At 35.9% G+C, this 25,847-nt stretch overlaps 1 protein-coding gene across 2 annotated transcripts in view; it reads left to right on the top strand.

Annotated features, from left to right (window-relative positions):
• Nucleotides 1-25,847, top strand: part of LOC123546606 (uncharacterized) — a 38,006-nt gene that overhangs the window by 6,957 nt on the left and 5,202 nt on the right. Inside the window, exons 3-18 of one of the 2 annotated variants that reach the window (XM_053550927.1) lie at nucleotides 212-340; nucleotides 1,149-1,241; nucleotides 2,061-2,111; nucleotides 2,476-2,681; nucleotides 3,026-3,143; nucleotides 5,409-5,801; nucleotides 9,965-10,099; nucleotides 10,573-10,794; nucleotides 12,617-12,667; nucleotides 14,169-14,394; nucleotides 15,169-15,377; nucleotides 16,392-16,481; nucleotides 16,743-16,832; nucleotides 21,015-21,053; nucleotides 22,445-22,543; nucleotides 24,437-24,459. In XM_053550927.1, coding sequence (XP_053406902.1) covers nucleotides 212-340; nucleotides 1,149-1,241; nucleotides 2,061-2,111; nucleotides 2,476-2,681; nucleotides 3,026-3,143; nucleotides 5,409-5,801; nucleotides 9,965-10,099; nucleotides 10,573-10,794; nucleotides 12,617-12,667; nucleotides 14,169-14,394; nucleotides 15,169-15,377; nucleotides 16,392-16,481; nucleotides 16,743-16,832; nucleotides 21,015-21,053; nucleotides 22,445-22,543; nucleotides 24,437-24,459 — 2,174 coding nt within the window. The remainder of the gene's footprint in view (nucleotides 1-211; nucleotides 341-1,148; nucleotides 1,242-2,060; nucleotides 2,112-2,475; nucleotides 2,682-3,025; nucleotides 3,144-5,408; nucleotides 5,802-9,964; nucleotides 10,100-10,572; nucleotides 10,795-12,616; nucleotides 12,668-14,168; nucleotides 14,395-15,168; nucleotides 15,378-16,391; nucleotides 16,482-16,742; nucleotides 16,833-21,014; nucleotides 21,054-22,444; nucleotides 22,544-24,436; nucleotides 24,460-25,847) is intronic. The other variant, XM_053550926.1, reaches the window with a different exon arrangement.

Raw genomic sequence — 25,847 nt, 5'->3', positions numbered from 1 at the left:
TTTAATCAGTTTATCATGAATGAATGAGTTTATATACACAAATATCTGCCGTTAGAGCATGCAACGTTCAGACACAAAGCTCAAAGGTCAGTGTTGCACTTGAGGTCAAAGAAATTTAGTTATTTCTGTTTGTTGGCTGTTCTTTTTATGCAATGTAGTGTATGCAATGAAGCTATAGTTTTGAATGGTTAAGAATGTTATAACATTGTAGGTGGAGATCACATGGCTCAGTGTGACAAAGTATCTCGATGTGTCCGTCATATTGCTGCTCATGAAAATACACAGCTGAAGTTTAAAGTTCCATATGTTAATTCTGTTCCAACCAATGCTGGAGGCAGTGGTAAGTATAAACACTCCATGTAATACAGAATTTTTTCCATAAACAAGCACTAGCCAAATGCTTCACAATTAACAAAACTTACAAAAGGTGCTTCATTTCATGTGCTCAACTTTAAAGTCTTAACAAAAAATAGGTCCATAATTTATTTGTATTATTATACTCTGTCATTTTAATGAAACAGAAAGAAGTGGTTTCATTGGCTTATACATATCTTGCTATGTTAATTTCTTTATGTGGGATTTTATATAAAGTTCTGACATGTTACAAATTATGCAGTCAGGAACATTAAATGGTTACATTAAAAAAGAAAAGCGTAATTTGACATTTTTCAGCCTTTTTCATGTATATCTTAACCTGGCATAAACAGCTCAGGCTATCATGTTCATGGAAATTGTTTACCTAATTTTTTGAAGTGAGAATTTATCTTTTTATGACCCCACACATTTATGTGGCATATATAGCATTGCTTCTGTACAAAATCCGTATGTCCCGACATTATTGTGTGCCCAACTTCTCTCACACTATTAGCCCGATTTGATTAAATCTTTCACAGATGAACAAGCTTCATGTGTAGATGACCATAAAGGAAGGAATTTTTTTGTGAATATTTTTACTGCAGTTATGGCTCTTTGATAGTTTTTGCTATATAGAGGATTCATTCCAATTTTATATCCAATCAAGGGTGTCCGTGGTTTAACTTTTAATCAGCTGTTATTTAATTTTACTTTTAAGATATTTAGAAATATGTTAGTCTGAGATTGATTTTCACAGTAAGGCTTTGTATGTTGGAATTTTATTTTACTTTTAGGTGAGCAAATGTTTACTAAATTAAAAGAGCATCACAGTGAAAATGCAGACAGTGAAAGTGTCACTCCCACGGAATTGGCTTCCAATGATACAGGTATTTATAATGATAGCAATGGCAACCAGTTTTATCAAATGTCATAATCATATATGAGCCGCGCCATGAGAAAACCAACATAGTGGCTTTGCGACCAGCATGGATCCAGACCAGCCTGCGCATCCGCGCAGTCTGGTCAGGATCCATGTTGTTCGCTTTCAAAGCCTATTGGAATTAGAGATATTGTTAGTGAACAGCATGGATCCTGACCAGACTGCGCGGATGCGCAGGCTGGTCTGGATCCATGCTGGTCGCAATGCCACTATGTTGGTTTTCTCATGGCGCAGCTCAATTATTATGACTTAATGAAATTGTAAGTAAAGTCTCTTTAAAGGATATTTTGGACTTGTTCAGTGTGTGTTATATCATAAGCATTTGCAAACACAGCTCTAATTGTTTGTTGATAATTTTAAGTGTTTTTGATATTTGGCCACTGGGACATAGGTGGCTGAGTGATTTAGGTGTAGAAGGTTGGTGGTTCTTCCCAGGTATTCACCCATGTAATCCAAGACTGGATCCTGCACCAGTAGAAACTTGAAAGAAGCCATATGATTTTAACAGTTTTGGTATAACTTAAAAGCCATAACAAACATAATAAAATAGATTCGAATGACTAATGAGGAAACTGTAAAATTACTAAATCTTACATTTTGGTATAAAACTCAGCTTGAAGTCACTGAAGTCTTGATTACAATATTATTAAAACATTCATGTTATGGTGACAAAAAATCTGATTGCTGATGTGTTAAGCAGTACTTTTGTTTTACTTTGAAGCTGCATTTCTTCCTTATCATACTTTTGCATTTGTTTATTTTTCAGATAAACAAAGAGATGATTTCATTAGTGGGAATAACCCCGAGGATGGAGAAGGTATTACAACTTTTATATGACATGTCTTTCAGTGGATTATAAAGTTATAAAAGTGAAATATATCTGATAAAAATCAAATACATTTTTACTTATATAAACTGTGTTGGTATCATGATTTCTTTCGTGAAATGCTATCCATAAATAATTTTGTATTACATGTAGAATCAATTTATCTTTCTCTTGAAAACATCAGATTTTAGGTTGCAATATCAGATAAATGGGTATTTCCTGAACACTTAAATGTACTTCCCAGATCTGTCCAAAATTTAGACAACAGTGTCTTTCAATTCCTTTAAGATTTTCATTCTAAAGTAAGTAACTGCTGTTGATTGCATTTTAAATAGAAAATGTTCATTTTTACAAGATTCATTGAGCCGTGAGACAGTACAGAAGCGTGTATGTTTGGTGAAGTTGTATGCCTGGATTAAAGAGGAGATGTCTAAATCAGCTGCCAGGTCAATAGCTAGTCATCTATACCAGAGTGAACATAAATTGCTGTCAAGGTCTGATCATGAGAGTATCTTACACTGCTCATGGAGGAGGGATGCTGTGGAGCAGTTACTGAAAAAGGTGAGAACTAAGTTAAAGACTCCTGTGAGTACTTAGAGGCACCAATGTGATGTGATCTTGTTATTTTCTTCAGATTGGCATTTGTAATTGTTGGATTGTTTTCTCACAAGGAAGAACTGTACATCCCCAGAGTGGTTGTACATGTGGAGGTGAGGGACCAGCTATTTGAAATGAGCTACTTTTTCACTTTGATGTTTTCTGTTATTATTTAAACAAGAAAAACTTTTAAATCAACATTAACACCCAGAAAACTTAACTATATGGTTGACACACTTCTAAATAAAACATCCTTAAATTGCATTTAATTCAATATGCCAGTTAAATCAGATTCTACAACATTACAGGTGTTAATGGGTCCATGTGACATACATGATGTATTTATCAAAGCACTGAAAGAACAGGAAGAAAAACACATAGCAGAGAGACTAGATGGGGAAACTGCCAGTGATACAGAAATCCAAGGTTTGTAGCAACACAGTTTATTCACTAATTATAAGCTCAAGATGAGCAAATGTTGTTGCCTTTTCTCCATCAGCCTTCATCTTGTGTCATCAACAGTTTGGCTTTTAACAATTTACAGGTTAGAAGTTTGGCCTAATCTTAATATGAAACTTGGTCAGCACTATACCTCACTTAAATCTGAAAAAAAAGTTAACACAAAGAGGCCACATTTTATAACTGATGTTCATAAAACTTTATCAGAATGTCTCTGTGAATTCTTGATCAAGAGTAAAACTGGGTAATTTGAGTTGAAGACTTAGGTCACTAGGTTAAGTCATAAAAAAACCTTTTTACCACTGAAGAACCCCACATTTCCTACCCGATTTTCATAAAACTGTGTTGCAATGTTTGCTTTTAACATAATGAAAATGTAATCTAAACCAAGTAATTAACATGTTAAAGGTGAAAAAGTAAGTCTCTGTGTGATAGATAACACTTTCCCACTTTAAAGGCCACAATATCTACCTGATTGTTAATCTGGAAGTTAATGTTTAAAGTAGTGCTGATGTCCTATTAGGAGGCAGTTAAGTTTGAACCAGCCTCCTCCAGGTTAAGTGGATAACACTTTGTCAGCTACACCACAGCAACCCAACTGTGTAGTTGTCTGATATATGAAACTGAAAGGAAAATTATTTAAAAGAAGCTTTTGTTGTAAAAGATGATGACATAGACTGTTATTACAGGACTCCTTATGTAAATCACAGGTCAGTAGTTTTTGCTATAAAACCGGTCTATATTCAGTTTCAGCACATGTTGTTAACTGGGCTAATAAGTCCGGAAATATTAACTAAAAGTGTGAAACCTTATTTCTGATGTCATGTTATAAAACACTTGTTGGATGGCTTGCCAGTCAATAGCCAAAACTATTGGTCCCTGGTCCTTCAGACCTCGGGCAATAGTTCTAACTACGGACTGGCAAGGCATGCAATAAGTGTATACTGTATAACTGTCACTATAGTGACATGCTGGATTTGAAACCACCCTGCATTGGGATTTTTTCCCAGTGCTTACCAGTATCCATATTTTGCAGTTACTCACTTGTTTTTTTTTTTATAAAAAGAACTCTTCAAAGTGTGATTTTGATAACATAACAAGTATAGACCTTTTCATCAAGTTTCTGGCATTCATTACCTTTCCATACAGAAAATTTACAATATCAGTATGAAACTGAAGTAGAAAATGTTTTTTTGAGTCGGCTAAAGGCTGAAAGCCTTTTGTCGAGTCCTTGCTATCCAACGATTCTCTAAATGGACCATATAACATGTGAAGGGATGTAGTTCCATTAGATTTCTCAAATTTCAAACAGTTCACTGCATGAATGAAGTTAAGTTGTGTCAATTCCCTTTGCTATGACCAATATACGATGTAATCTGTCATATTTATGACTTGTAATTGTGCAATTCTCGAATGTAACTCATTAAGCATAAATGTGCATTTTAAGAATTGCGCAGGCTTACAAAGCTTGGGTAACATCCAGCGAAAGACAAAAAATAGTTCCACTGCAGGGCTCCAGATAAGATGCGTTTTAGCGTAAATTACGTATAGAAATAATGCAAATACGCATGTCTAATAATTTCTAAGCGTATAAAAACGTATATAAAATTACAGAAACGCACACAATGCTTTTTTAAAAACAAAATCTGAATCGTCTGGATGCCTTAGGTAACATAGCCGATCAGCCTTAATTCTCCCACATTGAACGTAGACACGCATCGTATGATTTCTATAAACTTTGCGTGGGTTGAATTTTGCAGTCAGTAAACGGATAAATTATCGGAAGAAGAAGCTCTTACTGGTTTGTTTAGTTACTACTGATATTAAAAATGATTTTAATTCTTATTTTTCGAGAAATAAACAAATCGGCGAAACATTAAATTGTATTTTCTTGTAGTTTTTGAAATCGAAAGTAGATCGTCTATGTTTGGCGAAACGAAACAACTTTTTTATGAAAAGATTTAAATAAGAGGTAATTTAACCGTAAACTTCAATGTCAGATACTGCCAATTGCTGCTAAATGTCTTCGTATCATCACAATTTGTAAAATATATTGTTCAAACTGGAGAAAAGTGTAATCGTATCCGGATATAATATTTTGGGTAAATATCGAGCTGTGTTATGAAATTTTAAGAAAAAAACTAAAAACAAACTGAAACTGGTAGACTATAATGTCAGTACATCAATCATTAGCCGACTCAGGCCATTCAGGCCTTTGATTTTTTTTTTCAGAATTCTCAGCTTTAGAGTTGTCATCTCTTGGGCAGTGTATGAGACCTGATAGTCATGAGCCACGTCTCAAGTTCACTGACAGCGATCATCAAACCCTCCTGTACTATCTTAACAACAAAAATACTATAGACAATATCAATGACCACCTCTTGTCCAGGTTTATATTCAGTATTCGTGAGCACACAAATGTCGTCCATTGCTCACTGGACTGTGAAAAACGTGTAAAACAGTTAATAGAGACAATGAAAGTATGTGCAGAGAAAATATTCAAGGTTTTCTGCGAGATTTTGAATTCCATTGAGATGTCACATGTGATTGGGAAACTAGAGAAAAGAAATCAGGGCGCTGTCCCATGTAGACAGAGACAAAAGAGGAAATCTTCCCATACACAAGGTATTGCCTCTCTATGTCTTAAGTTTTAAAAATCATAAGATAGCATGATTTTCATAGATTAATAACTTAGAAATTGCATTTTTTTTATGGACTTAAAATGACCACAAGGATATATATGTGTTTTTCACAGATCAAGTACTTTTACAGTTACATGTTTCTTTATGCTTGAATGCCTTAAAACACCTCATTCACACTTTTTAAGGACATTTTTTTCTCTCAAAAGTCAATGAAATATGGTTGCTGTGAAAGTGACCAATGGTAGAAACTTACTGACATTATATGTGTATGAATTTTGTAATGTATCTTATTTATGACCAAAAATATTGTGCAAAAGGGTAGCAAACTGTTTTAAAGCTTTTGAAGAAAGAGAAAATCAACATTCCTACTTTTTTTACTAACATCTAACACTTACTTTCACTCACTATTCTATGGCAAACATGGTGGAAACAAAGTTGGTAAAAAAATGTCATCCCACCAGTAAATGAGTGGCTTTAAATTATGTTTGTACACACACACTTCAGCTGTATATTTTCATTAAGTTTACCAAAGTAGGATAGTCCCTAAGGGATCAAGTCTGTCTGGTCTATAAACATTTTACCACTCAGCAGTTCATCATTGCAGACAGAGCCTTTTTAGCTCACCTGTCACATAGTGACAAGGTGAGCTTTTGTGATCACCCTTCGTCCGTCGTCCGTCGTCAGTCCGTGCGTGCGTCAACAATTTCTTGTCTGCACGATAGTGGTTTCATTTATGATTTTATTTTAACCAAACTTGCACACAACTTGTATCACCATAAGATCTTGGATCCTTTCTTGAACTGGCCAGATTCCATTATGGGTCCCAGAGTTATGGCCTCTGAAAGGGTCAGAATTAGCTATTTTGACCTTGTCTGCACAATAGCAGCTTCATTTATGATTTTATTTTAACCAAACTTGCACACAACTTGTATCACTATAAGATCTTGGTTCCTTTCTTGAACTAGCGAGATTGCATCATGGGTTCCAGAGTTATGGCCCCTGAAAGGGCCAAAATTAGCTATTTTGACCTTGTCTGCACAATAGCAGCTTCATTTATGACTTGAATTTAATCAGACTGGCACAAAACTTGTGTCGCCATAAGATCTCAGTTCCTTTGTTGAACCAGCCAGATCCCTTAATGGGTTTCAGAGTTATGGCCCCTGAAAGGGCCAAACTTAGCTATTTTGACCTTGTCTGCACAATAGCAGCTTCATTTATGATTTGATTTTAACCAAACTTGCACACAACTTGTATCACCACAAGATCTTGGTTCCTTTCTTGAACTGGTCAGATTCCTTCATGGGTTCCAGAGTTATGGCCCCCTAAAGGTCCAAAATTGGCTATTTTGGCTTTTGTAGCTATATAGAGACTTCATTTATGGATTTATTTGATACAAACTTCCAAAATATCTTCAACAACAATAAATCTTGGATTCCATGACAAATCAGATCCAATCGTAGGTTCCAGAGTTATTATGTCTCCCCTAGGAGACATATTGTGTTTGCCCTGTCCGTCCGTCCGTCCTTCCGTCCGTCCGTCAGTCCGTACGTCACACTTCATTTCCGAGCAATAAGTGGAGAACCATTTGACCTAGAACCTTCAAACTTCATAGGGTTGTAGGGCTGCTGGAGTAGACGACCCCTATTGTTTTTGGGGTCACTCCGACAAAGGTCAAGGTCACAGGGGCCTGAACATTGAAAACCATTTCCGATCAATAACTAGAGTACCATTTGACCCAGAATGTTGAAACTTCATAGGATGATTGGTCATGAAGAGTAGATGACCCTATTAATTTTGGGGTCACTCCGTCAAAGGTCAAGGTCACAGGGGCCTGAACATGTAAAACCATTTCCGATCAATAACTAGAGAACCACTTGACCCAGAATGTTGAAACTTCATAGGATGATTGGTCATGAAGAGTAGATGACCCCTATTGATTTTGGGGTCACTCTGTCAAAGGTCAAGGTCACAGGGGCCTGAACATGTAAAACCATTTCCGATCAATAACTAGAGAACCACTTGACCCAGAATGTTTAAACTTCATAGGATGATTGGTCATAAAGAGTAGATGACCCCTATAGATTTTGGGGTCACTCCATCAAAGGTCAAGGTCACAGGGGCCTGAACATGGAAAACCATTTCCAATCATAACTAGAGAACCACTTGACCCAGAATGTTGAACTTCATAGGATGATGTATATGCAAGTAGATGACCCTATTGATTTTGGGTCACTCCATTAAAGGTCAAGGTCACAGGAGCCTGAACATTGAAAACCATTTCTGGTCATTAACTTGAGAACCACTTGACCCAGAATGTTGAAACTTAATAGGATGATTGTTCATGCAGAGTAGATGACACCTAACGATTTTGGGGTCACTCTGTGAAAGGTCAAGGTCACAGGGGCCTGAACATTGAAAACCTTTTCCGGTCAGTAACTTGAGAACCACTTGACCCAGAATAATGAAACTTCATAGGATGATTGGTCATGCAGACTAGATGACCCCTAACGATTTTAGGGTCACTCTGTTAAAGGTCAAGGCCACAGGGGCCTGAACATGTAAAACCATTTCCGATCAATAACTAGAGAACCACTTGACCCAGAATGTTGAAACTTCATAGGATGATTGGTCATGAAGAGTAGATGAACCCTATTGATTTTGGGGTCACTCCGTCAAAGGTCAAGGTCACAGGGGCCTGAACATTGAAAACCTTTTCCGGTCAGTAACTTGAGAACCACTTGACCCAGAATGATGAAACTTCATAGGATGATTGGTCATGCAGAGTAGATGACCCCTAACGATTTTAGGGTCACTCTGTTAAAGGTCAAGGCCACAGGGGCCTGAACATGGAAAACCATTTCCAATCAATAACTTGAGAACCTCTCGACCCAGAATGTTGAAACTTCATAGGATGATTGTACATGCAGAGTAAATGACCCCTTTTGTTTTTGGGGTCACTCCATTAAAGGTCAAGGTCACAGGGGCCTGAACATTGATAACCAGTTCCGATAAATAACTTGAGAACCACTTGACCCAGAATGTTGAAACTTCATAGGATGATTGAACATGCAGAGTAGATGACCCCTATTGATTTTGGGGTCAGTCTATTAAAGGTCAAGGTCACAGTGGCCTGTTCATGTAAAATCATTTTTTGGAAATAACTTGAGAACCACTTGACCTACAATGTTGAAACTTAATAGGATGATTGGACATGCAGAGTAGATGACCCCTATTTATTTTGAGGTCACTTGATCAAAGGTCAAGGTCACAGGAGCCTGAACAGTGACTTGAGTACCACTAGGCCAAGAGTGTTGAAATTTAGCGGGATGACTGGACATGCCAAGTAGATGATCCCTATTGCAGCCAACCATCAGTGTCTCTTTGACTTTCGCTCATGACCTCTATTGACTTCTTGCCTATAGGACTTTGCATTGGGGGAGACATGCGCTTTTTTACAAAAGCATTTTCTAGTTTTATATCTGATTACCTCCCCTGATTGTAATCAAAATGGATTTATATCAGTAAGTACTTATAGGACTTATTTGAAATTTCATTATTGGCATTAGTTGGACTGAGCCAATCAGGGTAGATAACTATGGACTGCTTTTATGTCAAATTACCTCCCTTTATTTCAAATTAAAATTGGTATATCTCCTAACTAATGAAGATACTGATCTGAAATTTCATTTATGTCAACAGATTTATTTGGCAGATCCTTCTTCTGTTCACTTATAATTTTCTTTTTAATTACTTCCCTTTTACGTTACTATAAATAGCTTATTTTGAGTAATTTTTTATTATTGGCCAAAGGGAAAAACCGAGACCACTTTTCTGTGGTACAACATGGATGGTACCTCCAATTTTTAGGTGTATTTTGACATATCTGTACCTTTTAAGAATTTTTTTTCTTTTTGGTTAAATTTCTTCCCTTTGTTGTTCCTGTCCTTTGGACTTAGATATTTTTTCTGAGGACCTCCTCAAGTGCAATGATAACAGGTGAGCGATATAGGGCCATCATGGCCCTCTTGTTTACTTAAGCGTTGTGTTTTCATTGGCTAAGTAGTACACAATATATTCCCTACATAAACATGTACCTGTATGTAGTTTGTTAAGTATACTACTAATTATTGAATACATTGTGTTTAGATAATGAATCTGAACCATCAGCATCATCATCATCAGCTAAACGTCAGTGTTTGAATTCGTCCATAGAGTGTCGTCTGGTCACATCAATGCAAAGATCTTCCTCCACATTAAGACTGCATGCCATTGATCAGTTAGGTATGTTGCATGAATATGTACTTGATGTGCAGCTGACGAGTCTTCCATAATAGTTTTCTTTACACTTGTCCCTCATTTTTGTAGGTTTGAGCTTCACTAGGGTTATGTGAAGAAGTCATCCGGTTGATTTGGCAGAGGTTAAGGGTTCTATTTGTGTGCCCTGCTTGTCTTAAATACTGCCTGAAGAGATACCTTAGGTTTTCACCCACCATGAAAAACACACTTTCATAAAAGCAGAAGTTGTCTGTGATAAGACTGTCTCACTGTCACTTGTCAATTTTTAAGTGTAGGAAGTTCCTTTGCTTTAATAAAAAGACTAACAATAAAGATTGTAAAATGACTTTTTTCGTAGGAAACTGTACTTAATTCAAGTATTTGATATAAAAAAATTTGGTTTATGTATTTATGCCAAATAGTTTGTTGGAAGATTAATTAATGACATGTAATGTTATAATACAAGTGCATAATTACAGGGTTTGATGTTGAAAATGTAAATAAGGGGTCAATAGTCATCCAGCTGTGTCCAAAGGAGCCTGACTCATGGCATAAACTTGAGGAGAATTGCCGATCTGGGAAGATAAAAGACTTTATTCCAGTTGTGTATAATAATGAAGCTGTACAGGACCTACTTGAGGAAGGGGAATACAGGCTAAAGTTTACAATATACACATTACCAACACAACCTGATAAACAAGGTATAGTATGAGCTCATAAAGAGGTTAAAGTATCTCAGTAGAGAGAGAGCAATGCCACCAGCCTGGCTACAATATTGTTTATATGCTCATCTCTGAAAGAGCGGGGTGTATTATGTGAACACTCATGGCGGCGGCGGCAGGCGGACGGGCGGCATCCAAAGCATGTCCGCTCTTTAAGTCGAACAGTATTTATTGGATCTTCACCAGACTTGCTGACAATGTTTGTGGGCATAATATCTCAGCCAAGTTTGAAAACCAGCCAAATCGCCCTAGGCACTCTTGGATTATGGCCTTTGAATTACTAAAAAAACTGTGAATTTGCATTGTCTGCTCACTGAGCAGGGGCGTAGGGACGATTTGAGCATTGGGGCGGCGGAGTGGGTGGGTGTGGGAGGGGGTGTCCCCCTCTTATGAACGGGGTCCGAGGTGGCCCCGGGAAAATTTTGCATATAGCTAGAGTAATTGATGCAATCTGGCGACTTCTTGGACTGCTCAGTATCTGTTGAACATACTCGTTTTTTTTTTTTGAGTTTTCACCCCTATTTACAGTTTACTATGTTTAAACACTGTAATGGCAGTACGATGTTAGATACGGACAATGTATTGCCAGGGTAAAACCAGTAATGTCTAAGTAGGGGATCGAGCACAAGACCCTGACTTAAAGGGGTAATCCAATCCTTATAACATTTTAGTCATTAAATGGCATTATAAAGGTAAAACGCAGTTCACCTTTTTCTTTGAACCACTGAGGGTTCTTTTTACCAAATGGTCGATTTGGAAATGCAAAATTGCGAGGCTGATTGGCCTTTTATATTTTTACGTAGAAGCAGTAATACTTATTAATTTTACTAGATCTGTAAAATCTATGAGGATTTTTCTACATTTTATGCGTTGAAGTTAATCATTATGATTGGTGCCTTTGATTTTCAAACAATATGTTTAAGTGTCAAAAATATTTAATTTAATATATTTCATGTAAAGACATCTAAAGATCCCGATTTGCGTTTGTGTTTTACTCAAGATACTTTCCTTTGTCGGCAGAATTTGAGACACAACATTAATTGCAGTTTTGGCAGTAAGCAATTAAAAACAATTAACTTTCATTAATTAAATTAATGTATTGCCTATAATCCGAGTCTGCGGGGCGTGAAAATACAGAAACCTTGGTCCTTGCGGATTATCGATTTTGTACAATACCCCGTCACCAAGGTGATCTAGCAAGGTATCAGTGATATGACAAGATTCTGTGTACATATCAGTCGCCGATGCACTTCATGATAAATGGAAGACCGCTGTGTTTATTTTCAATTATATTTTCTAGCCTTTTCAAAAATTTACGAGTTCGGCATTTCGTCGCTCCTTGAAATATTGGGGCGGTGGGTGCCGCCCCTGCCGCCCCAGCTCCTACGCCCTTGCTGAGTCAAACAGTTTTCATCCGACCTTCACCAAACTTGCTGACAATGTTTGTGGGCATAATGTCTTGACCAATCGCCCCAGGCACTCTTGGATTATGCCCATTGAATAAGGCCAAGTTCGATGACGGGCTTATTTTGTGACAGTCTGGCACTCTTGTTCTTATTTTGATCTATAGTTATGTCCCTTTGGTTAATTTACCCTGTAAAAAATTGAACTGAATGTCTTGTCAGCACCTGCCATGTAAATACATGGTTATGTTTAAAGCTAAAGTTTTCATAGAAGACTGATTTTAATAAAATATATGGGAAGTGGTAGGATAAATAAGATACTAAAATGTTCTTTGAAAGAAGCCAAACCAAACTGAAATATTAAGTTTTATTTTCAGCTATTATACATTCCATTTCAGAAGAGAAAAAAGTGATGTTCCACTTGGAGACAGAACAGCAGCAACCAAAAGGTGCGTGAAGTTATATATGCTTGCCAGCATTGCTTTTAGTCAGATATTTTTAGCTCATCTGATTTTTTGAAAAAAAATGATGAGTTATTGTCATCACTTGAGCGGTTGTCGGCGTCGGCGTCGGCGTCTGCGTCGGCGTTGCCTGGTTAAGTTTTATGTTTAGGTCAGCTTTTCTCCTAAACTATCAAAGCTATTGCTTTGAAACTTGGAATACTTGTTCACCATCATAAGCTGACCCTGTATAGCAAGAAACATAACTCCATCTTGCTTTTTGCAAGATTTATGGCCCCTTTTGTACTTAGAAAATATCAGATTTCTTGGTTAAGTTTTATGTTTAGGTCAACTTTCTCCTAAACTATCAAAGCTATTGCTTGAAACTTGGAATACTTGTTCACCATCATAAGCAGACCCTGTACGTCAAGAATCATAACTCCATCTTGCTTTTTGCAAGATTTATTGCCCCTTTTGGACTTAGAAAATCATTTTTCTTGGTTAAGTTTATGTTTAGGTCAGCTTTTATCCTAAACTATCAAAGCTATTGCTTTAAAACTTGCAACACTTGTTTACCATCATAAGTTGACCCTGTATAGCAAGAAACATAACTCGTCCTGCTTTTTGCAAGATTTATGGCCCCTTTTTGACTTAGAAAATATCAGATTTCTTGGTTAAGTTTTATGTTTAGGTCAACTTTTTCTCTTAAAACTATCAAAGCTATTGCTTTGAAACTGCAACACTTGTTCACCATCATAAGCTGACCCTGTACAGCAAGCAACATAACTCCATCCTGCTTTTTGCAATAATTATTGCCCCTTTGGACTTAGAAATCATTTTCTTGGTTGAGTATTATGTTTAAGTCAACTTTTCTCATAAACTATTAAAGCTATTGCTTTAAAACTTGCAACAGTTTTTCACCATCATAAGTGGACACTGTACATCAAGAAACATAACTCTATCCTGCTTTTTGCAAGAATGATGGCCCTTTTTAGACTTAGAAAATCATGGGTAGGACAATATTTCTATTACACAAAAAAAATCAGATGAGCGTCAGCACCCGCAAGGCGGTGCTCTTGTTAAACAATAAAGCCCATCTGTAATAACAGCCAGATAAGATAGCATATTATGTGGTCCTTAATACAAAAAATATAAAAGCAGTCTGCTGTGATATTTTCATTTTAAACTGTTGTAAACAGACGTATGTACAGTTGATTGAGCAATTACAGCTTGATAAATGTATGAGAATCACTACTGTCATTAATTGAAAGCATTTACTCTGAGATAACACCATGGCTGGAACAGTTTCATAAAGAAATCTACAAAGGAAAACTTTTCTTGTTTTCTCAAACATACTGTTATAGCATGCACAACTTTTACTTTTAAGAACATTGAACTGTCCCTTCTGCATAAAAAGAATTATTTTCAGTGATCTGCCGCAAACTGCTTTATTTTTGCTGTTAATGATTACGCTTATCTTCAAAAATTTATCTTATACATTTTTCTTCAGCAAAGCAAGAAGAAAAGAAAATGGCCAATGGTCACCATGAAAACCTGTTAGAAGAGTGTTCTGATCTCCTTTGCGAAGAGCTGGAGATAGATAAAGATCTTATCATCTTGTTGAAAAGTGAGAAGCTTGTAGATGAGAATATTAAAGAGGAGATAGACAAACAGGGTTCTAGGGCAAAGAAAATCAAATATTTGTTAAAGAAGATAGGCTCACATGGCCAAAAGGGGTAAGTTGTGGTTTTGTCTGGTACTTTGGTATATAAATATATATTTTATTAACATCATAACAATACCATTACACAAGTATAAATAATTTAAAAGTAACGCTTGGTGAAGGAACAAAAGAAAACTGTAAAGTTCCTCTTTTCAAGTTGAATAAAGTGTTTGATATGAAATTTTTAAGGCTTTTGAAGTATCCTTGCTCTTGACTCAGAAGTAGCATAAATCTATGACTACAAATATATGGGATTGTGTCATAATTATTAGTTATGTCTGACAGTGTAAATGAGATAAAACATAATTTCTTTTATACTTAAACTTTAGATGTTTAAGGTTGAAAGTAGACCATTGGAATTCTCTATTTCAGTTGTGTTTTTAATTTTTTTATCAGAAATGTCACTGCTTTTTTATTTTGATTTAGCGTAGTTAATTTTCAAATATACTAAGGATATGATGAATTGTATAAGATATAAAATGTGAATCAGGCATTCTCAGGTATATTTATTTAAATGATACAAGCTTCCAGTTAATTGTCTGACATTAAAAATTGTTGGGAGCAGTTTTGACTGATTGCGTATGATGTATATTTTACTCAGGTATATGTATATATATGTATATTTTACTCAGGTATGTGTATATACATGTATATTTTACTCAGGTATGTGTATATATATGTATATTTTACTCAGGTATGTGTATATATATGTATATTTTACTCAGGTATGTGTATATACATGTATATTTTCCTCAGGTATGTGTATATATATGTATATTTTACTCAGGTATGAAGTATTGAAGGATTATATCAAAGAAGAGAATGAGGATCTGTATAAAGCCTTGGTTACGCGTGAGGAGGTGAAAGCCATAGACAACAAGATGGATACTGCTGCCAAGGTTACCAAGGCCAGACCTTCCAGTGGGGGACACAGGGGTATCTACAAGAAGGAAGTGTTCTTTACTGGTACAGTTGTTCTCATGGTCAAGAAAAATGGTATGTCCTTAATTATGAAGAGTGTATTTATAAGGTTTAGAAGGTTTCTGCGTTATGTATGAAAGGTTAAAACTCTGCTGAAGGATGTGAGCTAAACTTCTTCATAGAAAGATGAATTTTAAGACATTTAGGTAAAGTAGCAAGAGTTTATAGAAAATGTCAGTATGTTATGTACAGTAAGCATCTGAGAGAACTTAATATATATAGAGGATATTTGTTTGTTTTGAGTGAATATGGACTATATCTCGCTGAGAAGTGAGAAAATTTCAGATATTTTCACGCGCATAGCGTGTGAAATTGTGAAAATTTTCTCACTTCAAGGTGAGATATATTCCATATTCACTTAAAACAAACAAATTTTCTTTTTATTTTATGCTCAGTTACGTTAAGATGTGCATTTTGCAACTATTTTTAATCTCAGCATGGGAAACAGACGCGCGTAAACAGATATGACGTCAGACATGCTGTGATGTTATAAAGATGCATACAACATAAAGTTCCATTTTATTTTATTTTTTGCCGCATAACGTTATGAAATTCTCTTTCAGTAAAATAATTTGAATCGAGAAATATACTATAAAGAACAAAGTGCGACTACAATTTTCATCCTGTTTTAAGCAAATAATTTAAAATTCATACACAATGTAATGAGGGGGCGGAGCTATATCTCTCACAGTGTGAAAATATAGATTTCATATTTTCACAGTGTGAGTGATGAGATATGAAAATATTTAACTGATAGAATACAGTATTTCATTAGTTAGCATAAAATAAACACAAATATACATTCGACATAGATGTCTAAATTCTGTTATAGTAGAAAGGTTAGAGAACTACAAGAATATAATACAACAAATCCTACTTGTATTTACATACATACTTGTGCTTAATCTCTAATTTCTCACATCTTTTTATTTTCCCTCATGAAAAATACTCCTTTAAATTTTGCTGTTATTCCTTGTATAGTTGAATCACTTTTAAATTAATTAAATCTTTTATTCTACTGTATAAAAGTTGGGAAGAAGAAAGGAACTAAAAATGCCACAGAAATAGAAGTAACTTGTCCTGAAATTATTGATCCAGTCTGCCATTTTGCTGAGAAAGGTTTGTTTATTTATTTATCAAAATTATGATTAATTTACATGTATACAATTCATTGATAAAAGCACGATGCTATTCAGAACATATGAGCCAGTGTATTACTTGAAATTCCAGTTTGAATGATAAAACTAAGATTTCATTTAAGGCTATAGGTGTGAGAGGTGTAATTATTTTGATTGGTTACTTTTAGTGCTTTTGAAGGATATTATAGATTTGAAAAAAAGAAAATTATATTTACTATGGACTTTCTTTTTACAATTGTAGGTAAAGAGAATCAGTCTAAATCAGGGGAGGTAACCCTGGTTCTAGAGGAAGCTTGGAGTCTTGTTGGAGCAAATCAGCCACCTAAAAGAGGTAGGCTGATAATTTATATTTTTTGATTTAATATGATTTTGTTTGTTTGTTTTGGGTTTTAACGCCGTTTTTCAACAGTATTTCAGTCATGTAACGGCGGGCAGTTAACCTAATCAGTGTTCCTGGATTCTGTACCAGTACAAACCTGTTCTCCGCAAGTAACTGCCAACTTCCCCACATGAGATTTAATATGAACTTGAAAGTTTAAGTTCTGTAAACAAATCAGTAGTGTAAAACTAGTGGAAGCACAGTTTTAAAAAGTCATGGCCATTTAATGTTGTTAAAGGGTAAGGAAAGCCTGACAGTAAGTTAGTGTTATATGAAAGCCATCTTCAAGCCTTTTATAATGCTGAAAGAATTTTTAGCTCGACTATTCGAAGAATAAGTAGAGCTATCCTACTCACCACGGCGTTGGCGTCGGCGTCGGCGTCGGCGTCACACCCTGGTTAAGTTTTTCGTACCAGTCCACATTTTGACAAAGTCTTTTGAGATAAAGCTTTGAAACTTTCAACACTTGTTTACCATCACCATGTCCAGTTATAGGCAAGAGTACATAACTCTGTCAAGCATTTTGACTGAATTATGGCCCCTTTTGACTTAGAAATCTTGGTTAAGTTTTTCGTACCAGTTCATATTTTGACAAAGTCTTTTGAGATAAAGCTTTGAAACTTTCAACACTTGTTTACCATCACCATGTCCAGTTATAGGCAAGAGTACATAACTCTGTCAAGCATTTTGACTGAATTATGGCCCCTTTTGACTTAGAAATCTTGGTTAAGTTTTTCGTACCAGTTCATATTTTGACAAAGTCTTTTGAGATAAAGCTTTGAAACTTTCAACACTTGTTTACCATCACCATGTCCAGTTGTAGGCAAGAGTACATAACTCCATCAAGCATTTTGACTGAATTATGGCCCCTTTTTGACTTAGAAATCTTGGTTAAGTTTTTCGTACCAGTCCACATTTTGACAAAGTCTTTTGAGATAAAGCTTTGAAACTTTCAACACTTGTTTACCATCACAATATCCAGTTGTAGGCAAGAGTACATAACTCCATCAAGCATTTTGACTAAATTATGGCCCCTTTTGACTTAGAAATCTTGGTTAAGTTTTTCGTACCAGTTTATATTTTGTGTAAAGTGTTTGACATATGGCTTTGAAACTTTTATATCTTGTTCAGTATAATAGTCTCTATCAATAGGCAAGAGTACGTAACTCTCTCCTCTTTTTTGGCTGAATTATGGCCCTTTTTGAACTTGGAAACTGGTTCTGTTTTGTATATGTCCATGTTTTGTCAAGACTATTTGACACATGTCTTTTAAACTTTAAACACTTGTTTATCATTATGATGTCCATCTCTAGGCAAGAGTACATAACTCTGACAACTATTTTGACTGAATTATGGCCCTTTTTGGACTTTCAAATTTGTTCAGTTTTTCTTACAAGTCAGCGTTTTGTCAAAACTATTTGAACTGTGGCTTTGAAACTTTTAACACTAGTTTATCAACATGATTTCCATCTGTAGGCAAGAGTACATAACTCTGTCAACTATTTTGACTGAATTATGGCCCCTTTTGGACTTGGAAATTAGTTAAATTTTTCATATAAGTCCATGTTTTGCCTAACATATAACTTAACATATTTGCCATCATGGTCACACATTGCCATTTAGTGCAAGACTAATCGAAATCCACAAATACAGGAACATTTTTTGTTAAATCCATTTTTTTGTTTAGTCTGAAAATCTATGGAAATATTTTGACCCCATTCTTCAATCAATTCTTCGAATAGTCGAGTGCGCTGTCATCCGACAGCTCTTGTTAAAATCAGACCACTATTGAAAAAGATATGGCAGTTGGAAATTTAAGAAAATGGCTGATCATGGAGGCAGCCATTTTAGTGTGTTTATGACGTCATTTACACACTGCTGAATTCTTTATTTAGCAAATAACCTTTTAAATCAATTAATTTTCTGATGTTTTTGAGTGTAAGGTGTAAAACATGATATTTTCTTTCATTATAGCTGGAAAAAGTAGAGAAATTATATTACTGAAATAAGTAAATACAGTTCAGATGTGGATCTAAAAATTTAATAAATCTGCCATTTTGTTTTTTTGTTGCCATGGAAACAAAATGGCCACCAATTTGACCAAATATTTAAATGCTCATTACTTTCGCATTTTTAGTCCAATTTTGAAAATTCTTTCACTTTTTTAAATGTTTTAAGAAATCCAAGCAGACGAAATTAACATAAGAACAACGTTGCCTTTCCCTTTAAGTGAACTGCTTCAAGAAATAGACTGAGGATATTTGTTTTTTAGTGTAATATTGAAATACCTTTCACCATATATAGAATATATTTGATATTTTTCACAGTGAAATTACCAGAAGTATACCATTCTAACACTTCATTGATTCACTGAAAAACATATAATAAATGTTGCTCTTCAATGTCATAAGTGTTTTTGGCTCTTCTGTAATATTATATGTTTAGTGTATTCTTACTTTGAGACTTTCACCTATTGTCACACATAAAATACTTATACTACTATTTGCAAGATGTTATTAATCCCCCGCCGTGGCGGAGGGATTATAGGAATGGTCTGCGTCCGTCCTTCCGTCCGTAACAAAATCGTGTCCGGTCCACCCCGCCCGCTTAGCTCAGTAGGTTAGAGCGTTGGTCTACGGATCGCAGGGTCGTGAGTTTGATCCTCGGGCGGGGCGTATGTTCTCCGTGACTATTTGATAAACGACATTGTGTCTGAAATCATTAGTCCTCCACCTCTGATTCATGTGGGGAAGTTGGCAGTTACTTGCAGAGAACAGGTTTGTACTGGTACAGAATCCAGAAACACTGGTTAGGTTAACTGCCCGCCGTTACATGACTGAAATACTGTTGAAAAACGGCGTTAAACCCAAACAAACAAACAAACAAAGTGTCCGGTCCATATCTCCTAAACCCCTTGAAGGATTTTCATGAAACTTGAGTCAAATGATCACCTCATCAAGACGATGTGCAGAACCCATGAGTCAGCCTTGTCGGTTCAAGGTCAAGGTCACAACTCAAGGTCAAAGGTTTGAGCCTGCCATTTTGTGTCCACTCTATATCTCCTAAACCCCTTGAAGGAACTTTATAAAACTTGGGTCAAATGATCACCTCATCAAGATGATGTGCAGAACCCATGAGTCAGCCATACCGGCTCAAGGTCAAGGTCACAACTCAAGGTCAAAGGTTTGAGCCTTCCATTTTGTGTCTGCTCTATATCTCTTAAACCCCTTGAAGGAATTTTATAAAACTTGGGTCAAATGATCACCTCATCAAGATGATGTGCAGAACCCATGAGTCAGTCATGCCGGCTCAAGGTCAAGGTCACAACTTAGGGTCAAAGGTTTGAGCCTTCCATTTTGTGTCCGCTCTATATCTCCTAAACCCCTTGAAGGGTTTTCATTAAACTTGGGTCAAATGATCACCTCATCAAGGCGATGTGCAGAAGTTATGAGTCGACCATGCCAGCTCAAGGTCAAGGTCACAACTAAGGGTTGAAGGTTTGAGCCTTCCATTTGGTGTCCACTCTGTATCTCCTTAACCCCTTGAAGGATTTTCATCAAACTTGGGTCAAATGATCACCTCATCAAGAACTCATGAGTCAGCCATGTCAACTCAAGGTCAAGGTCACAACTGAAGGTCAAAGGTTTCAGCTCTGTATCTCATAAACCCCTTGAAGGATTTTCATGAAACTTTGGTCAAATGATCACCTCATCAAGACATGTGTAGAATTCATGAGTCAGCCATGTCAGATCAAGGTCAAGGTCACAGCTAAAATCAAAGGTTTACCCTTTCACTATCCATAGCAGTGGCGGGGGATTTAGCTGTCTATCAGACTGCCTTGTTAAGTAAAGAAGCACACACAAAGTGACCCTAGTATTTGTTTACAAAAAATACATTCCCTACAAAAATATGTAGAAAAAGGAATTCAGTTTAGCTTTTTAGTCATTTCTATAAGACATCAACTTGGGTAACATTGAATGATATTGTACAGACATAGCTGTCTGTTTTAAAAAGAGTTTTATATCATAGATATGTCCATTTTACCTCACAGCATGCTTTACCTATTTTTGTTCAATAAAAATTATGGTGGTATATATTTAGATGATTCCAAAAATATTTTGTTTTCTTTCTCAGAAATTCTTGTCGGCAAAAGGAAACAGACAAAAGATACAAGTAAGTATGTCCAGTTTTGATGTAACTTGGCAGGAATGTTCACCAGTATGAGACGGAGTGTCATACGCAAGAACCAGGTTCCTAGGTTTAAGGTCAAGGCCACACTTAGAGGCCAAAGGAGCTGGCGGGCTCGACATTCTGCCCATGGGCATGCAGAATGTATTTCTAGTTATTGGAAGAAGTGTTCACTGAAAATTTACTGACTGAATAGCCAACAGTGCAGACCATGATCAGCCTGCACGAATGTTATCAGTAGCAGTAATGTTTAAAATTGAAATGGCATAAGTATAGATATAAAGATTGTTGCTATAACAGTCATTATTGTTGCTATTGCAGTAATGGTTGTTGCTATAACAGTAACAGTTGTTGCTATAACAGCTTACAGCAATGATTGTTGCTAGACTAAAAACAATTTGTTGCTATAACAGTAAGAAATGTTGCTATAGTAAGAGTGGTTTTGATAGCAGTGCTGTAATGATCGTTGCTGTAACAGGAAATATTGTGCTATACCATTAGTGATTGTGCTGTAACAGCAATGATTGTTCCTATGGCAGAAATGTTGCTATTGCAGTATCAGTTGTTGCTATTGAAGTAATGATTGTTGTTTTTACAGTAGTAATGATTATGATAACAATGACAGTATTCAACATACTGTTTTGTTTGAATAATTCATATATAATTGAAACTCAGCTGGCTTATCTTGAAATTCCAGCTTTATTGAAGAATGTTCATGTCCTGTCAGTCAAGTTATATATTTACATCTTGATGCATAGAAATGCAACAAAATCTAATATAAAGGCATGATGATGACAATAAAATCTATTAAAAAAAATGTTTTTCAAATTGCTGTGTGCTCACAAAGTATATGCAATGTTTACATGTACGTATACACGACGCTATGGCAACACTTTTATTAGAAAACACTTGTACCAAGTATCATTTTTAAATCAAATTTCAGTTATTCCGAAGTAAAACAGTTGGTCCTTTGGAATTCGAGATACTGAGTTTTAACTGTATTACTGACTAACTTTTAAAGAAATAAATAATGGAGGCATTTTTACATAAATGAGAGTACAGAATATAGTTGCCTGTAAGTTCCATTCATGTGTTTTGAACAAAAATCTAAAAACTGCCATCTTGATATTTTCACTGTTTTCAGTACCTTTTATGGTTTTACCTGTGTGGGCTTTATGGTGTAGGAAGACATCTGGACCTGCCCTGAGTTTTATTTCAGATATCTGAGTAGAACCACTGACCACACAAGTAAGCTGGGGATGGATTCCTCAAATGGGGACCAAATCTGGGCTCAAACCCACAAATATTAAAGGTAAATGACAATAATGTCTGGAAAGCTTTTTAGATTGGTATATAAATTGTATTATATATTCTAGAAGCATCAACCAGTAAAAGAGTACATAGTCAGATAGAAGAGACAGATTCTGAAGTAGAGGATAATGATGAACGAGAGGTGGAGACTCTAGAGACGGATTGTAAGTAGTCTGCTGATAGTTTTGTTATTAAATATACAGTTTATACAGCTACCAGTGTATTGTAACATCTGCCTGCTAACACATAAAGTTTCCAGGAATTTTTTGTGGTCAGTGCTTTTGCAGCATACTCAGGGCCACCATATGAGCTTCAGGTTATGTGTCCAGGTTGTAGGTCAGTAGGAGCATATACAGTCATAAGTTGTCCATCCATCTGTCAATTGTTAGGACAAACCCACTGAAACCTTATGGGATTGTTGCTTGGGCATCCCCTTTTAAAGTTATTCAGAGGGAGGCAATGTATGCAGTTTTCTTTATCTATGCATTTCTTAGTCTATGCATTTCTTTATCTTTGCATGTTTTTAGTTCAGCTGTCACATAGTGACAAGATGAGCTTTTGTGATCGCCCTTCATCCGTCGTCTGTCGTCCGTCATCCGTTCACAATTTCTTGTGAACACAATAGAGACCACAGTTTGCAATCAATTTTAATCAAACTTGCACACAACTTGTATTGCATAATATCTCTGTTCCTTTCGAAAACTGGCCAGATCCCATCATGAGTTCCAGAGATATGGCCCCTTAAAGGGCCAAAATTTGCTATTTTGGCTTGTGAACACGATAGAGACCACATTTTGCAGTCAACTTTAATCAAACTTGCACATAACTTGTATTGGCATAATATCTCGGTTCCTTTCGAAAACTGGCCAGATCCTGTCATGGGTTCCAGCGTTTTGGCCCCTTAAAGGTCCAAAATCTGCTATTTTGGCTTTTGCAGCCATGTAGAGACTTTATTTATGGTTTGATTTGATACAAACTTGCAGAATATCTTCAACAACAATAAATCTTGGATTCCATGATGAATCTGTCAGATCCAATCATAGATTCTGGAGTTATGGCCCCTAATTGACCCCTAAAAGAGCCAAAATTTGGTGATTTTTACCTTGTGAACATGATAGAAGTGATATTTTACATTTGAATTTAACCACACTTAAACACAACTTAAATCACAATAAGATCTTGGTTCCTTTCAAAAACTGGCTAGATTCCATCATGGGTTCTAGAGTTACTGCCCCTGAAAGGGGCAAAATTTTCTATTTTGGCATTTTCAGCCATATAGAGGTTTTATTTATACTTGGATTTGATACAAACTTGCACAGATTGATAATCTTGATGATCTCTAGGCCTGGATTGAAACCAGGTCATGTTGGGTCAAAAACTAGGTCATCAAGTCAAATCAAAGGAAAAGCTTGTAAACAGTCTAGAGGCCCCATTTATGACCCTATCTTCATGAAACTTGGTCAGAATGTTTATCTTGATGGTTCCTAGGCAAAGTTTGAAACTAGGTCATATTGGGTCAGAAACTAGGTCACCCAGTCAAATCAAAGGAAAAGCACGTTAACAATCTTGTTCATTTGATGTGAATGAAACTTGTTCAGAATGTTTGTCTGTATGAAATATCTTATGAATTTTTATCTGGGTCATGTGGGGTCAGAAACTAGGTCATCGGGTCAAATCAAAGAATAAGCTTGTTTACACCCTAGGGGACACATTTTTGATTCTATCTTCATAAATTTTGGTGAGAGGGTTTGTTATCATAAAGTCTTGGACAAGTTCGTTTCTGGGTCATGTGGGATAAAAAACTAGGTCACTAGGTCAAATCAAAGAAAATGCTTGTTTACACTTAAGAAGCCGCATTTTTGCTCCAATCTTACTGAAAATTGCTCATAATACTTGTCTCCATGTAATCACTAGGTAAAACATGTTTACACTGTTATGGTATGTTACACAGGTGAACGACCTAGGGCCATCTTGGCCCTCTTGTCTGTGTTTGTTCTTCAGCTTATTCACACTTCTGATTTGTGTTCTTGTTTTGCTTATCTCTGTCACTATTTCAGACCAGGCCATTCTGGATCACTTGGTAATACAAACACAATTTTATTGGCAGATGGTCAATATGTTCTTTGCTGTTACCAGTTTGTTCTGTTTTTTTCCTCTGTTTTTAGTTTGTTTTGTTCTTGATTTGAACTGGCAAATGGTATTTGCACATAGAATTTAACTGTTTAGCTTATGTTAATGTTTTCTATCCATTAAAATCACAGCCCACGATTGGTTTTAAAAGTGTGTAATTTCAGTATAATGTAACAATTATACTGAAATGTGTTAAATTTACGGTGTTAGAGTGGGCACTTTTTCAAAATTACGGTACTTTTATTTATGTAAAAATTGTAACCCATTATCTTTCTTGTGAAATTACTATCTGTGGGTGGTCATGTTGTTTTGAACAGAATTTGTGCATACATTGCTGTAAAACCTTTTACATTAAAGACTTTATAAAACAGATTAGATGGTCATAGTCCTTAAGATAAATGAACATGACCTGTCAATATAAATACAGATTTGACAAGGAAATGGAGAGAATATTCACAGAGAAAATCATTAGATAAAAGGAGGGGCCATTGATATTAATTTTGTATTATTTAACTGATGGCAGTGTTCTTATTCAGATCTTAACCCTTAGCCTGCTGCAGGCGAATTTAACAGCCTTTGCAAACAGCTTGGAGCCAGATCAGACGCCGATTAAATCTGCGTCTGATCAGGTTCCAAGCTGTTTGCTACTCTGACAATATTTCTTCCAATTTTGGAGCAAATTGAATGAACTTTACAATTTTAGCAGACGACATTTCCAGCAGACGACAATTTATCTAGCATGCTAAAGGTTAAATTCCTCCCAAGAGGATTCATTTTTCAAGGAAATACTGTTCTAAAGAAAGAAAGAAAGAAACATAGTTGCAGATACATCAAATAGAGCTATCTTACTTGCCCCTGTGTCCACATCAGTGTCCATGTCTGCACCTTGGTTAAAGTTTTGATGCACTTCCACTTTATATCTGTTAGTACTTGATGGATTTGCTTCAAACATACATTAAATTAGTAACATTATCCATAACTCTTGCATCAGTATCTCATGAATAATGTCCCATTTTTAGCTTGACTATTCAAAGAATAGGTAGAGCTACTGGACTCACCCATGCATCGGTGTCCGCATCTGCGTCCCAGCATGGTTTAGTTTTTGTATGTAAGCTAGTTTCTCAGTAACCACTTTTGGAAATTGATTGAAACTTCACACACTTATTCACTGTAATAATCTGACTTACATTGTACAGGTTCCATAACTCTATTTTGCTTTTTTACAAAGTTATACCCCATTTTCGACTTTCCTTTTTTGGTTTAGGTTTTGTATGTAAGCTGGTATCTCAGTACCCACTAATGAGAATGGATTGAAACATCACAAACTTGTTCACTGTG

The sequence above is a fragment of the Mercenaria mercenaria genome, chromosome 9, assembly GCF_021730395.1.
Source record: "Mercenaria mercenaria strain notata chromosome 9, MADL_Memer_1, whole genome shotgun sequence".
Classification (NCBI taxonomy): Eukaryota; Metazoa; Mollusca; class Bivalvia; order Venerida; family Veneridae; genus Mercenaria; species Mercenaria mercenaria.
This window is presented reverse-complemented; position numbering and strand designations above follow the sequence as displayed.